The sequence below is a fragment of the Tamandua tetradactyla genome, chromosome 5 (assembly GCF_023851605.1).
Source record: "Tamandua tetradactyla isolate mTamTet1 chromosome 5, mTamTet1.pri, whole genome shotgun sequence".
In the NCBI taxonomy this organism is placed as follows: Eukaryota; Metazoa; Chordata; class Mammalia; order Pilosa; family Myrmecophagidae; genus Tamandua; species Tamandua tetradactyla.
Window position 1 is genome coordinate 62,100,536 of NC_135331.1, and position 15,201 is coordinate 62,115,736.

General features: G+C 31.5%; 1 protein-coding gene across 3 annotated transcripts in view; it reads right to left on the reverse strand.

Annotated features, from left to right (window-relative positions):
• Positions 1 to 14,741, reverse strand: part of SI (sucrase-isomaltase) — a 106,199-nt gene extending 91,458 nt beyond the window's left edge. Inside the window, exons 1-6 of one of the 3 annotated variants that reach the window (XM_077160951.1) lie at positions 7,956 to 8,068; positions 6,915 to 7,011; positions 6,192 to 6,334; positions 2,443 to 2,563; positions 2,054 to 2,163; positions 1,157 to 1,308 (exon numbers count right to left, since the gene is read on the reverse strand). In XM_077160951.1, the coding sequence (XP_077017066.1) occupies positions 1,157 to 1,308; positions 2,054 to 2,163; positions 2,443 to 2,563; positions 6,192 to 6,334; positions 6,915 to 6,924 (536 nt within the window). In that variant the 5' untranslated portion in view covers positions 6,925 to 7,011; positions 7,956 to 8,068. Of the gene's footprint in view, positions 1 to 1,156; positions 1,309 to 2,053; positions 2,164 to 2,442; positions 2,564 to 6,191; positions 6,335 to 6,890; positions 7,012 to 7,955; positions 8,071 to 14,663 lie in introns of those variants that run through there. The other 2 variants (XM_077160950.1, XM_077160949.1) reach the window with 2 other exon arrangements.
• Between the last annotated feature and the right edge of the window lie 460 nt (positions 14,742 to 15,201).

The following is a 15,201-nucleotide window of genomic DNA, read 5'->3' on the forward strand; positions in this document are numbered from 1 at the left end:
TGATAATTAACAGGGGAAGGGTATAACAGAGTATAAAGTATCACTCCTGAAGTTTTTAGTATTCAAAAATATAGGCAAGGCAACACTTGTATTAACACAATTGCAGTGCAAGTTTCTAGTTAACCACTGTCAGATACCTAAATAACAATTAACACCAAAAGAAAAAAATCATCTTCATCATAAGAGGCAGGTATCTAGGGTGTTAATGCTTTTATGATAATTTGAGCCTTAAGAATAAAGTCCTGGAGTGCTAAAAGGATTTTAGGAAGGACTTTAGGGTGAATTATCAAGGCCTGATTGAAAGGAAATACAGCAGTTTAAAGAAGTATCAAAAATTATTTGAATATCTGAAGTTAAATTTGAATAGGGGATATGGCATTATCTATCTCTAACAAAGTCAATATTACTACAAGTTGGTTTTGTACTATAAAAACTTGACCTATTTATCTGCAGATAACATGCATATTCTCTTTTTTATTTTTTTGCATGGGCAGGCACCGGGAATTGAACCCGAGTCTTCAGCATGGCAGGCAAGAACTCTGCCTGCTGAGCCACCATGGCCCCCCCTGCATATTCTAATTTCACTGTAAAGAAAAAAATTAATTTAGACATTCTTTGGTATATTAATAGGCTAAATTTTCACCAGAAAACAATTTTCACCTGTCTTGTTGACTTGGTAGTCACAGACAGAAATTACTTTGATTTACAGAAAACTTGCATCAGAATAATATATAAATTTTATAATGTATAATTTTGGAGTACAGAGACATGGGAAAGCTGCAGAAGCCCTGTGAGTGTGATGTGTAAGATTGTTTAAAACTAGCCATCAGTCTGCTATTTCTTCCAATGTTTACAGCCAGATTCTCACAGCTTCTGGTTTTCAGTCATGGGTCTTTGGAATTCTCCTCCTTTACCTTTGGTTGTCCCCAGTTTCTATAGTCTCATTCATGTCATAGCACCTCTCATCCAGAGGAAACAATTTCACCTCATCATTACAAACTTCACAAATAAGTAGTCTCACCTTCGTTGGGGAAGAAATTGATTCTTTCTGTTGGTGGGTTTATTTCGAATTAAGATGATCCCAATTCCACGCAAATAGTATAAAAGTTATCAGTTATTTACATTCATATAAATGCAAAGTAAGATTGTTACTTACAAAACTCTGTTATTGCTTTTTCTAATAATTTTGATACTAAATGGTTTTTCTGTAATCTTCACATCATACAATGTATCAGAAGCTGCAGTTCCGCTAAATTCTTTCACATACTGATGGGGAACTTCAAATCTTCTCTTACTTGGATCAGTAAGCTGCAAAGGTGTAAACAGTTAACAATAGTTGGTTCAAAACTACTCCTTCATTTTCTAATTCTGAGTTAAATAACTAAATGCAAGTTCCAAATAGAAAATCATAGACTTGTTGAATGACTACTCATAGAATAAATTGTAAACATTTTTAGGGAATAAAATTAGTTGGTTATACAAGTAATGTGTCTATATGCATATATATATACTCAAGTAAAGATTTTCATTAACTGATATAAAAAAATGATAGTATTACTAAACACTGATTATCAGATATTAAAGTTTTGTGAATTATCATCATTGCTTTTCAGTGATTACTTGCATAGATAGTTCAAAGAAGATTGAATTTTATGAAAAAATCTCTTTAATCCTTTGACATTATTATCTACAGTGTTGTTTTCACTTCTGAAATCCAAAAAACACTAATAATAAACTACTTGCTAAAAAAAAGCAATCATTAGTTGTCTTTAAAATCATGACTACAAGTGATACCAGAAAAGATGACTAGGAAAATATAAGATATTTATTTGTCACTATGGACACCTTTCTCAAATTAAAAATTTTAAATAGATGCTTGATCATAACCTGTAATTGAAATAATTACAATTGCTAATGTCTACTAAATGCTCATTATTCTAAAGACGTTGAGCTAAATATTTACTCAAGGTGGAAAAATATCTTGGTAGAATGAAGGGTGACCTCATAAAATGCCTGTTACTTAAAAAATTCTTGAAAATCCCAAAAACAAAACCTTGAACCGCAGACGACTGGAGGTCTGATTTTGAACTGTGAAGAGGACACTACTAATGTCATTTCCATAGAGGGTAGGTGACGGTATTCTGCTTAAATTGGCTTCAAGTCCTTAAAGAAGGAAAAATGCTGGTATGAGTGACTTTACTAGTTATAAAAATAGCAATCATTAAATATTTTTCATATTTTATAATTTTATTACAAATAATGAATTATTTTTTACATTTGTAAAATACAGCATGCAAAAGGAAATTACGCCTATAACCAATTTGAAAAGTCTTATATACAAACATATGACTCGTTTATATTTTTCAAAAAATATATTAAATATATTTTTATATTCCACTTAAAATATCATCATATTAAGCTTGAGGATAGAGAACTTCTCACCAGTGCTTGTTGTTGCTGTTTTCCCCTCAACATTATAGCCGTGGTTATCTGCAAAAAAGCACCAAGGAATAATAGTATTATTCCATGGCCTCCAGCAGCAGCCTCGCTGTGCACAAACCGCCTGTTAAAACATTTTGAAAAGGTATTATATGATTAATTCTGTTATCAGGTGTATTTTGCTCTGTACTTTTAAACATTCCTTCATTCCAGTAAATGATTGTTTATTAATAAGCTTCTTTCTTCAAACTATATAATAGACTGAAATATCACTTGTTTTTTGTTTCTTTCAATGGAAAGAAATATAATTTAAGTTCAATTAATTACACCCTTTCAGAGATTTGTGCTCTGAGTGGTGACTTATCAAATTCACATATCAATAGGCATTATGTTAAGCTCATGCTTTCCCTCTGGGTAATTATAATCTACTCTGTTGTCATGATGTTGATGCAATGAGCTGAAATGTTATGTATGTACCAGTTATGTATCAGACTGCAGATGAGGCTTTATATAAGTATTTGAGTATTTGAATTGCTTTAAGTGGCAACTTATTGCTCTGATCACATTCAATGAATAAGACAAAAACATGAATTCTTAGTAACTTTATAATCAATATTGAAAGATTATGTGAAATGGAAGAAAAATTATAGATGTTTATAAAAAGTGAACAAAATGGTGATGTTTTTTGTTTACTGGAAAAATTGAAAATCAACTTAATATTTAATAGTGAGAACAACTTTCATAATTTGAATATTTTTGAGAATTGCTTTTGGCCATTTGCCATGAAAAGAAGTTAAAATTCCCCATATTAAGTTGGCTAGCAGTATACATATTAACCTATCTTTTATTTTCACATCAAATTAAACTGGCATAATATATATGATGCATATGTGTATGTATGTATATACATTTATTTAAACATATGCATACATATACATATATTTATGTACACACACCTGTGTCTGGATATATAATTGGATCTGACTATGTTGGAAGACCATTACTTTTGTCAAACTAAAGCATGTGTGAGGTTTGATGAGGAACTTTATATCTAGGTATCTAACCAGTAGAAATACTCCCAGGAATATACAGAAATAATAGTATATAGATCATCACTAGCAGTGATCTTTATAAAATGTTTTAAATGAATTTTGATTCAACACAAAGAAGTGGAATTAGGAGTAGAGGTACTGATTTGGGAAAGCATAAAGGAGGTAAATTAAAAAAAAAAAAGAAAAAAGGCAGCTAAAATCACATTTTGGTAAAATAAAATACGTAGTAAAATAGAGTTATCTTAAATGTCTTCACAGTATACAAACTAAAATGTTAAGTTTAAAAATGTATATCCTAATCATTTCTTTTATGTTCTTAAGAATAAGTTCTGTTTCATTTTGTGGGGATTTTGAAACTTATTACTTATGTCTAGTTGTCCTGCCTCTTTTGCAGGACTTGGGGCATTTCACCGTTATTTTCAATTCTCAATTGTAAATTCAATTATTCATTTGAAGGAACAAAAAAAATTAAAACTCATGATTTATCCATCAATTGGAATAGTCTTACTAAATTCTATTGGTAAAAAACAATGAAATTTGTTATGCTCTTATTTTTATTGTGTGCGCATAGTGTGCATAATATTATGAGAAATACTACATAGCGGTTTGACTTTGAGTAGAATTATAGCTGTTTCTTAAGTTACAGGCTATTCTGTATTTTGTGTAGTGAGTATGCATGTCTTCTAATTAAAAATCGTTTTGGATAAAATAGTTTAATACAACCATTTATTTATTTTCAAATATCTTACAATCATAATTCATATGTATAAATACTCAAAAAATTTTTAAATGCAAAAATCAAAGAAAAGTATAGATAATCACTGTTTTTGTTTTACTAAATTTTTGATTTTGGCCACCCAGTTTGGATCAAATGATATTTAGTCAAATGGCATGCTTCTTATGTGTGGAAGATTGAAAATATATATTTAAGGTGATTAAATAATTGCTTAAGATGATCAATAGATGTCAGATAATTAACATTTGAACTATTTAAAATATCTTAAAGGGACTTAATGAGCAGATATTACCAAATGTATATAATTCTAAGTTACAAAATTAAAAAATTATGAATCACAAATTTTGAATAACAATCTATTTTGAGATTTCTAATATCTCCTTAAAGGAGAAGAGAAAGAAGATATAAGACCTTTTCCTAACTTCAGCAAGATTTTTAAAAATATATATATTTTACATAATAGAAAAATACTACATTGTAAGATTTATCTGCTTAGAGAAAATTATGAGATGATAGACTTAAGGCCACTGGAACAAAAGTTCTTATTAATGTCAACCTACCACAGTTCTAATTCCAGCTCTGCCTCTTTACCAAATTGAGCCCCAAATAGTCATTTGGCCTTGACACACTCTCTGTGTCCCCATATAAGACTAAAACTCTGAATGAGAGCCCACCTAAAAATTTAAAGATCTCTTTAAAATTATTTCACTGGATTCTATTTTTCCCAGTTAACAATGTCAAAACAGTACTTAAAATCATGTGAGATGTTCCCAGTTAACAATGTCAAAACGGTACTTAATATCATGTGAGATGTTCGAACTTAAAACTTTGAAAAATGCTCATCATCGTTTCTTAAGTGACAAATACAAATTGACTGAAGTTAAATTTGTTTAATTCATAAATGTAATTAGTTACACACTGAAATTACTCCTCAGCAATCTAACAACTGACATTAAATACTTATAATAAGGCATCAAATCACCTAAACTTTTGACTTTTAAATTTTGTTTTCCTATAAAACCCAAGCAGGTCAGATTATTCCTACTAGAATTCTGTGTTAAGCTTCAATCATTCTTTAAGGATAATGGTTATGGGATATAATGGCCACTTTCGTCAGTGTGTCTCCAGTTCGTTTATTAATGGGTGAAGTATAGGACTCTCTCTGCCTAACATCGCTCCAAAGTAAATTTTTCACTTTCATTTATAAATTTGCATGGGAATTCAATAATAAAATTGTGTTAACCATGATGTAGAAAAGGTAAATTGAGGCCTATAAGAATTTTATAGTTCAGTTAGTTTATTTGCTGTAAAAAAAAAAAAAAAAAACAATCTGTGGGAGATGTGAGATTTATGTATGCATAGCTAAGTGTTTTCCAAAGGTGGAAATATATATAAAAAGTTCTTTGATCTTTATTCCCACACAGATTTATGAAGAATAAGAAAGTATCAACTTGAGTTATATGAATCCATTCAATTAACTCTAATTTTTCTTCTTTCCTCTCAATTGCCAAACTATAAAAAATAAGAATTTTCTTAAAAATGGGTGCTACTTTATTTTCCAGGCACTTACAAATAGCACCATTACAATATTCTGATGGAGTATAGGTAGATATGCTATCATAAAACTTATATTGTCAAAGACTACACATTTTTAATAAATAAAGTTCAAAAGGACAGAATTTCACATAGATTAATTAAAGCAGCAAGACCATCTTAAGTGTGGATGAATATTTGTTCATTTGATTTGAACAACTGTTCAAAAAAGCAAGCTCATTAACTCTTCTTACTTCTCATCTGTTTATACCCAGCTACATTAAAAAATGAAAATTCAGCCTATTAAATGTTATGAAATGTGGAATGATCCAATATTGAGCAATTGCCTTAATATATTACATATCAGTATACATTATATAACATGATTATAACATGTATATTAATAAAAATCTTAAGGACTTGTTGCAGACCTGTGTTGGAAGTTGTTCTGGAATGCAATTTATTCTCTCATTGACAGGATCATTTGACTCATTTGGACATTTCCCTGAACCAGGAGGATACACAGTGGTTGTATGGGTAGGTGAAGAGGGAGATGAGGTAGGATTACTATTTTCTGAAAAACAGGTCACCAAAATAAAACACGTTAATTTTTTTTCAGATTCTTTAAGCAATGTATATGTTACGTTGAAAGAATACGTGAACTTACAGATAAAACAAAAATTAAATTTTGCACTAATAATGAATCCACAAATTCAAGTTCTTGCCATAAAAGGAAAGATCCAAATGATATAAAAAATTGTCATTGATAAAGGAGAAAAGAAAAAGAAACATGATGGGAAAAGAATGTAGAGAAGACAAAAAAGTAGAAGTGAAAATGGAAAAATAGCTGTATAATGGTTTGAAGATCTATGAACCCCAGAAAAGTATACTATTAAAATTAATACATTCCTGTGGGTATGGACCCATTGTAAGTAGTATCTTTTGGAGAATAAAGACTAGTGATTGACCTCATTCAGGTTGGGTCTTAATCCTCTTACTGGAGTCCTTTATTATAAGAGAATGAAATTCAGACAGAAAGCAAGACACAAAAGCTGAGAAAGAAAGCCACAGAAATAGAGCGGAAGCCATTAAAGCCAGAAGCTGGAAGCAACAAAACCCCGAAGAGAGACCGGCAGATGCTGCTTGTGCCTTGCCATCTGACATGGGAGTCCAGGATTGCCGACAGCCGTCTTCAGGAAGAAGTTATCATCTTGATGATGTCTTCATCTGGACATTTTCATGGCCTCAGAACTGCAAGCAGGTGAACTAATAAATTCCTATTATTAAAATCCAGCCCATTTCTGGTATATTGCATTTTGGCAGCCTAGCAAACTTAAACAAGGTGGGAGAAGGTAAATTAAAGGGAAGAATTTGACAGAGAAGAGAAAGACATGAATAGCAAAGAAAAATACATCTCACCTCCATATAAAGAGAAACCTTCTAACAATCAGATATAAGTAAGATAAAGTTGACTGTTTCAATTTGTAGTGAGCTTTTAGTTACTGGAAGAAGTTTTTAAAAAAAGAGTAACAACAGTAGAAAATGCTAACGAAGGTACAAGGTTAGACTAGAAGATAATTTATAACAACGTTTGCAGTTCTAAGTTAATCAAGACAGGAATTATGAAGAAAGAGAAAGCAGATTATGTGGCCCAGACTAATATGTACCAACTCTAAATTAGTATATAAATGTTCAGTAAAAGTTAATTAAACACTTCAAGCCTTGTTTCACCTTCCCTCTCACCTGTCTTTCTGATAAAGCCTCTCCTTCTTCAAAAAGAGAAAGAGCCTACAATAGAGGTTATTGCCTGGAATTCCCCATGCCCTTTTACAAGTATCTGAAGGCCATAGAAAAATCCAGAATCCTCACGCTAGTAAGATCGTCACTAGTAACAACAGACAATTATTTCATCTTAAATAACATCTTGATCTTGTTGCCTTTGCTATTTCTCAAGCAGCATAACTTTGAGAAGGTCATTAATGTCAAAAGCATAGATTTCTTAATTACCATCGCTCTTCATTGTAATAACTGGAGCATGTTAGACAGAAAAAGTTAAAATAATTGTGTAACTTATCCTATAACTTTCTTCATGTGTTTCATCTCATACAGATATTTTTCTTAAATCAGTAACTATTATGGAGTAGCTTTTTCTTACGTTCACTATGCAAAGTATAAGTATTTTTAACAGTACTTACCTTCAACAGATGTCTTTGTTGCTAAAACAGCAACTAGGGCAATAGCTATGATAGTAACTATAACAAAGAGGACAATCAGAGAGATTTCTAAACTGGTAAATTTCTTCCTTGCCATCTAAAGTAGAGAAAGGAATATGTGTTTCAGACATAAAGTGTATAGCTATAAAAAAAAGTACCGTCTATTATGATCAAATAATATATATTCCTCTTTTTAACTAATGTAAGCAATGTAAGCAAATGTAATGTAAATTTAATGTAAACAATGTAAGCAAAGCTGCAGATACCTCCAATAATTTATACTCATAAATAATATACACTGATACAAAATGCAAAGATCATGCATAGTTTTAAGTATAAGGAGTGAATTCATGATGCCTGGTAAAGTAGTGCACTAATATGAAAATACAGAGGAGAAAAAAAAATCTCCAAGCAGGTCATGTCTTGCTTCTAATTTTAGAGCATTTTTCAGTCAAAGAAGGCATCCATTTACAGTGTTTCTTAATACTGATAACAGTTTTGTGAAGGAGATGTTGTTATTCACGTTACTGATAGGGAACCTTAAGGTTAAAGAGGCTAAATTATTTTCTCAAAATCAAATATCCTAGTTCTTCCTACTCTGACTTTAGTTTCTCCCAATTCCAACACTGCTTCCTCATAACACTATCACGGAAAGGACTATAAGTAAACATCATTTTAAGGGGAGGGCAGTATATATTTGGGAGTTGATGTTAAATGAAAAAAAAAATCAACTTGAACTATATGATCTCCAAGTTCTTCTCTCAAATAGCAAGTTAAATATATCAAATTTATAGCTAAAATTATGCACTTGAGATAGCATTCAGAGTATACTTCAGTATAGATTGGGAATACCCCTTCTCCAGCAATATATCTTAAAGCTTATCTGTTTAATTTCAACTATATATCTGTCATGTCTCCCAATCTTTAAGTTTCTATGGCTTTTCTGTATTCCATGATTTTTGTATAAATCTTAATTCAATAGCATGTGGCCAGGTAGGAAAAGCTAAAAGAAACCCTAACCCACAAAGTTAATGTTGAGAAAAGTTAATGAACAATTTCTAAAAAAATGTGGCAGGAGAAAACCGTGAATAAGATATGTTAATTCCCTAAACAGAAATACACTTTTTTTATGGTAATGATTACATGGCTTAAAATGTAACTTACATTTCATGAACTCTTGGTATTTTATTATCTTAACTCATAAATGAAACCTCATATCACTATCAACTGCATTTTATTATTTTGAGACTTTGCTACTAACACAAAGAAGTCAATTGCCAAATATCTGGCTTTTTCTTTTCACAGTGATTTATTCTTTTCTGTTTATGAAGTTTCTTCTATCTCTTTTGTACCCGCTGCCTAGGTTATTGCTCAATTATATCTGGGTGTGTTTTCTCCTCTAGTTTCTGATGGTCTTATATATCAGTCCATCTATCAAGCTTATCTTCTAACAATTCCATATTTTCAAGTGAATTATCCATCATCAACTGATCATTAATCACCCTCCATGGGCACATGCCATTATTTCACAGATACTGAAAGTGAAATACAGGAATATCCATTTGCTTGCTCATGTTCACACAGCTAGCAGGTAATAAACCACTGAGCCAAAATTTCACCAAGAATGTGTGGTTGAATTCATTATCAATACTATATAACAAGGCCTCCCTAGATCAGTAATCTGTAGTTTAGACCTCTCATTTTTCTACCAAACAAGTCTATTTTTCCCTTTGGTCTTCTAGAATCTGGTTCTTCTAAGAAATTTTCCCTAATTAATTCCATTCTTCCTTGTATTGAATGTTTAATATTCACCTTTTCAAATATTATTATGCACTTACTAATATTTATTATTTCAACTGTTCATTAGAAAGTAAATAGTAGAAGATACGGTCAGGGATAGTCAGAGGTCAGACCTCCTTTGCAATTGTATTGTCTGCAGTTTTTCTCTGAGTAGAATGAAAAGATATGCAAGATTTTTGATCAGTGGAGTTATATGGTCTTAATTGTATTTTACAGGATGATTCCAGCTTTTTTTGTTGGAGCAGATGAGAAGGAAGTGAAGGGAACAGCAACAGGACTAGTAAGGAGGCTATTGTTAAAGTATCTAGTTAAGATGTGACAGTGGCTAGGGCCAGGGAGAGGGGAATAGTGAAAAGTGCTTAAATTCTTGAAAGTTTAGATACATGATCAAACTGCAGAGAGCAGGATTTATTTCTGTATTGAATATGAAGAGATGAAAAGAGGACTCAAGAACAACTCCAAGAATATGGGCTTTAGAAATTGGTACAATGGAGTTACCAACTCAGAGATGAAGACAATCGCTAAAGGAAGAGCTTGATATGAAGTTTTGCCTTAGAAATGCCTGTTAGATAGTAAGTTAGATATCTGAAAAGGTAGAGAGATATGCAAATCTAGAATTCCAGAGATAGGAGTTGGGGATATAAATCTGGGAATCACTAGGATTTTGATAGAATCTAAAGCCATGAAACTTGTTGAAATTATCAAGGAACTAGGTCTCACAAGAAGAAAGCATGAGCCCTGAATTGTTAACACTTACATGTCCTAGAGGTGGAGGGGAATTGTCAAGTAGAGAAGAAACAGCAGAAGAGGTAAAAGAAACTCAAGCCACTGTGAGATCCTAAATGACAACTGGATAAAGTGTTCAAAGGAAGAAAGAGTGATCAGCCATGCCAAATGCTGCCAATAAATCAAGTAAAACTGAAGACTGAGAAACAACCATTGGATTTAGAAACTATAAGTCATTATTGCCTATGATAGGAACAATTTTTAGCTAGGTGGATTCCAGAAAGATAATACGGTTACTGCGTTTAAACAGATAACTGAATAAGAACATGTAGAAGGAGGGTGAAAATATAGACCAATAAATAGATTTCAATAAAATGAGGAAACATATCTATTTTGTATTACTCTTGTGCCATTTAATGGATGCAAATAGATAAAGGGAAAATACAATTCTTCATATTTAGTATATCCCAAATCTCTTTGAATTTTAACTTATATCTTAAAACAGCAGTACACATAAACCAAGCTTCATCAGATGGTGTCCTGGTGAAGCAGAATAAAAGAAAGAGAAAGTTGTTTCAAGTTTCCTGTCCCTTACTCTTTGTGTGTGGGGCTATGAACTGGGTAGCTATTCACTCTTTCCTCTTAAAGTCCTTCCCAAGAATGCGAATGCTTTTCTTGTTTGGTTCTATGAAGCTTCAGAAAGAATCCACTGTTGATCCCCACCAAGAGTTTCTCAACTCAGCCAAGAGTTTCTCTCTCATTGTAGTTTTCATTATTTCCACTAATATATGTACCAAAATGGTTAAGTAGGCATTTCCATATCAGACTAGTTAAGTTAAACATCATCTAAAATATGTTTTCTGATAAAGATAAGTTTGAGTTTCAAACAGTTGGCACATATGTAAATTGTAGAGAAAACTTTATCAGTAGAAAATACACATGTGCTCCAAATTGAGTCCATATGAAAGGTGAGTGCTAAGTTATCACATGGACTAATTCCAAATATTCTTAATCACTAATTAAATAAATGATTTGGTTTTCTTAATCCCTCTAAACTTAGTGTTAATTCCAAGCTCAGTCCAGACATTTAGTTCCACCACAGATATTCTTCAGCTCACCCTCCCTTCATGTAAATTCCTTCAAATTTTCCACTAACAGCTCCAATTTTGCTCATCCATGAAGATTTTCCTAACCAGATAGATCTGAATTCTAATTCTGGCTTTCCCAATGTTTTCTCTCAACCTTGAAGCATATCCTCCATCTTTTGAGGACTCTGTTTTTCTCTGTAAAATAGTGATTCTACAGAACTGTGAATGACCCCAAAATCTGTAAAAATGGAAGCATTTCAATGTCATTCAGTAACCAAGAATTCTCAATGGATGAATGGGTTCTAAATTTGACAGTGAAGCATGCTTTGATAAACACAAGAAATTAGGCAGTTATACAAAGAAGGTATTCATTTCTTGTGATCACAGGAGAGTCCCATTGAATGTAAATTTATTGTAAGCCATGTACTATGCAAATTAGTTTAGATGTATGATAAAATTTAATCTTTAAAATAATCCGCATTCAACCGGAATCTAAATTAAGAGATTTGAGCAAGGTTACGCAAGGCCTGGAATTTGACTTCAAAGTTGTCAGTCTCAGAGGACCATGAACTTAACACTTTGTTATTCTCCAGTTTATTACTGTCGTATGTCACACCCAGGAAAATTTTTGTTAGGTTTAATGAGGTGCTTTCTATTACTTCTGATGTTCTGCATGTTAACATTATTAACAATCCAAAACCATAAAAACTACCTCATCCTGGGCTATTACTTTTTATCCACTTACCAATAGTGATGTACAATAAATTTATCTGGATAGAGATTTGTGCATTAAAAGAATGGACACATTATAAAAATGCTCAGTGACCTAAAATATCATTCTTGGTAATCTCTATGCAATGGTAAGTTGAAACTCTCCACCTATTTTCTTCAGCTATCTTCCCGATCTCCTCTGTTTCTTTAATTATATGTACTGTTCAGTTTATTACACATCTCTTCCAAGAAATGTTTTTAGAACTTGAAAGCCCATTCAAGTTTATCATAGTAAAGAAAGACTTTGCATCAACATTCTGCATCTCTTTCTTCTTCTCAGAGTCCAGCTCTCTTTTGTCTCCGTTTCCTTTCTCCCAGTGATTCCTCATCTCATTGTAAGGAATGAAACAAGGTCTACTGAAAGACCTGCTCTGTCAAAGATCACCAGTAACTTGCTCATGGCTTCTTTCATCCACCATCCACTTCTAATGCCACAATCATCATCCTGACACCATGGCTTCCTGTGACTTCCATAACTCCATTAACACTAATTATTGCCCACTAAATTTGGCTGTTCCCATTAATTTCTTCTTTGAAATTTTTGTCTTCCTACTTAACATTTTTTCTCCCTAGAAAAACTCATCCTTTCTAATGGTTTTAGCTATAATCTCCATTCTAATTAACACCTGATTTGTTTCTTTAGTCATCCTATATTTCCTGTTCTCCAAATACATATAAATTTATAATTGCCATGGTTAGTGCTTTAATAAATTACCAGTTTTAAAATCAAGAGCACACCATTTCTTATTCTTGTACTTACCTATATCATTTAATATGTACAGTTGTTTCAATATAGACTCCTTGAATTATTCCTTTTTCTCATACCTTCATCTTTCTACCACATACAATCATTCAACAAGTCCTACTGATTCTACCTATAAAATGTCCCAAAGTATATGCCGTTCCCATCTCTTTCACTTCAACATCTTTTTTGTATAATATATCCCCTTAGTATAGTCAATATTGCTAAACTCCCTCTGTATGCTCTTTTAGGTGCACTCCAATTTATACCAAATCCAAATGCCATGTCATCTGTGAGTCTTTTCCAAACTCTTAGAGGTGGGATTAATTTCTCCTTTTTCCATTTATTATAATACTAGCATATGCTCGTGCAATTATATATATATATTATATTATATATATTGCTAGAGCAATTCTATATATATATATATATATATAATTTCCTCCATTTCTTCCATTATATTGTTACATTTTTAATAGCAGGAATCATGAAAATAGTTCAGATCTTGAAGCTGAACACAACCATAATTTCTTTTAATAAGCTTTATGAATTAATGTTTCAAGATTAGGATTACTTTTGAGCATATGATTTCCTGTTACAGATACGTAAACTGTTTATTGAATTGGTAAACTTCAGAGAAGCCAAATATAAATTAAATTTAACTGAAGACCTAAGATAAATTAGGCTCTTTAGAAAATGAAACACAATTGCTGTTTTAGGTGAAGAATGGCAGTCACATTTAATGTTTAACTTTAAATAAATACAAGCCTCGCTCAAAACAATATCCTATTTAGTTATCAAGAAGCCAGTAACAAAGGCTGTGCTTTTCACATCAAGAAAAGTCTAAAATAAAAAAATAATAATGTATATGCTCTCATGAAGCAAAAGCTCTTTTATCTACAAAAATGAGAGCAAAATTAATGTATCAAAATTGAATTACTCATATGAGAACTCATAAACAAAATACCATAATTGTTCAAGGCTGTAAGTAGCAATTAAAGTTTTCATACCTTTTATTATAGTAATGTTAAGCAAAATATTTTTTTTGGAAACTGTATATTGACGCCCTTTCTCCAAATATTTAGTTTCAAGATTAGTAATACTTACTTATATTATAGGTTGATTATTGATCTTTAAAAAATTTGCTAGAAAAGATTAAATGTTTTATAAATGTAGCACTCTATTCTGCTTATATAGATTTTTGAAAAAAATGTATTTAATTATAGTTTGTTAGAGTATTCCTCAAACAACTTTTCAAAATATTTTCCAATTTTATTTTCTTCTACATTCACCAATCAAACTTAACCTGCTATGATTCCAAGTCTGGCAATAATTAGAGTGAATAGCTGAGCCCTCCACAATTCCCATACATTAAAAAAATAGAAATATTTTCTACTATTTTAGTACAAAGGACTATATATTTTAAAATGGCAAATGAAAGTATGTTATCTTTGCTACTTAAAACAAGTTCATTTAAATGATCATTTTACTAACGTGAATTAAGGGAATATATAATTACTTGGAAACTTGAAAGTAACAAGGAAATGTGATTCACAGACTTACCTTATTTCATAGCCTTTTTTGTTTGTTATGGCGTAGCACAAGTTGGGTAAGTCTGCCAAAGTAATGACCAGAGTTAACTGCTCAGCTATATATTAAGCTACTTATAAAATTTTATTGCACCCTCACCAGCGTATCAGCGTTTATTTAACAAACTTTCGTTCAGCACACCATTATAAAAGGCCATAACTTGATAATAGTTCTCATAAACAGTTCTCCCTGGAAATCCAGGAAGCGATGAACTGTCTTAACAACATACAAGTAGTTACTTCAATTCTCTTTTTTTTTTTTCAAAATGCTGTTTCTCTCATTACTTAGAAATAGATTGAATAACTACTTTATCTCATGTGAAATTTACTTTCTTATTGGAAAGTAAAAGTGTATTTGAAAGCTGAGATTTGGAAAACATTTGTAGGATCTAGTAATTAGTAGATAATATTCCATCAAAAGCAATGATTAAAGTTATCCCTGCATTTGATTATTAATCTTGAGTTGACGATCTGACCAAATCAGTAAAATAAAATGTAAAAGTAAGAGCTAT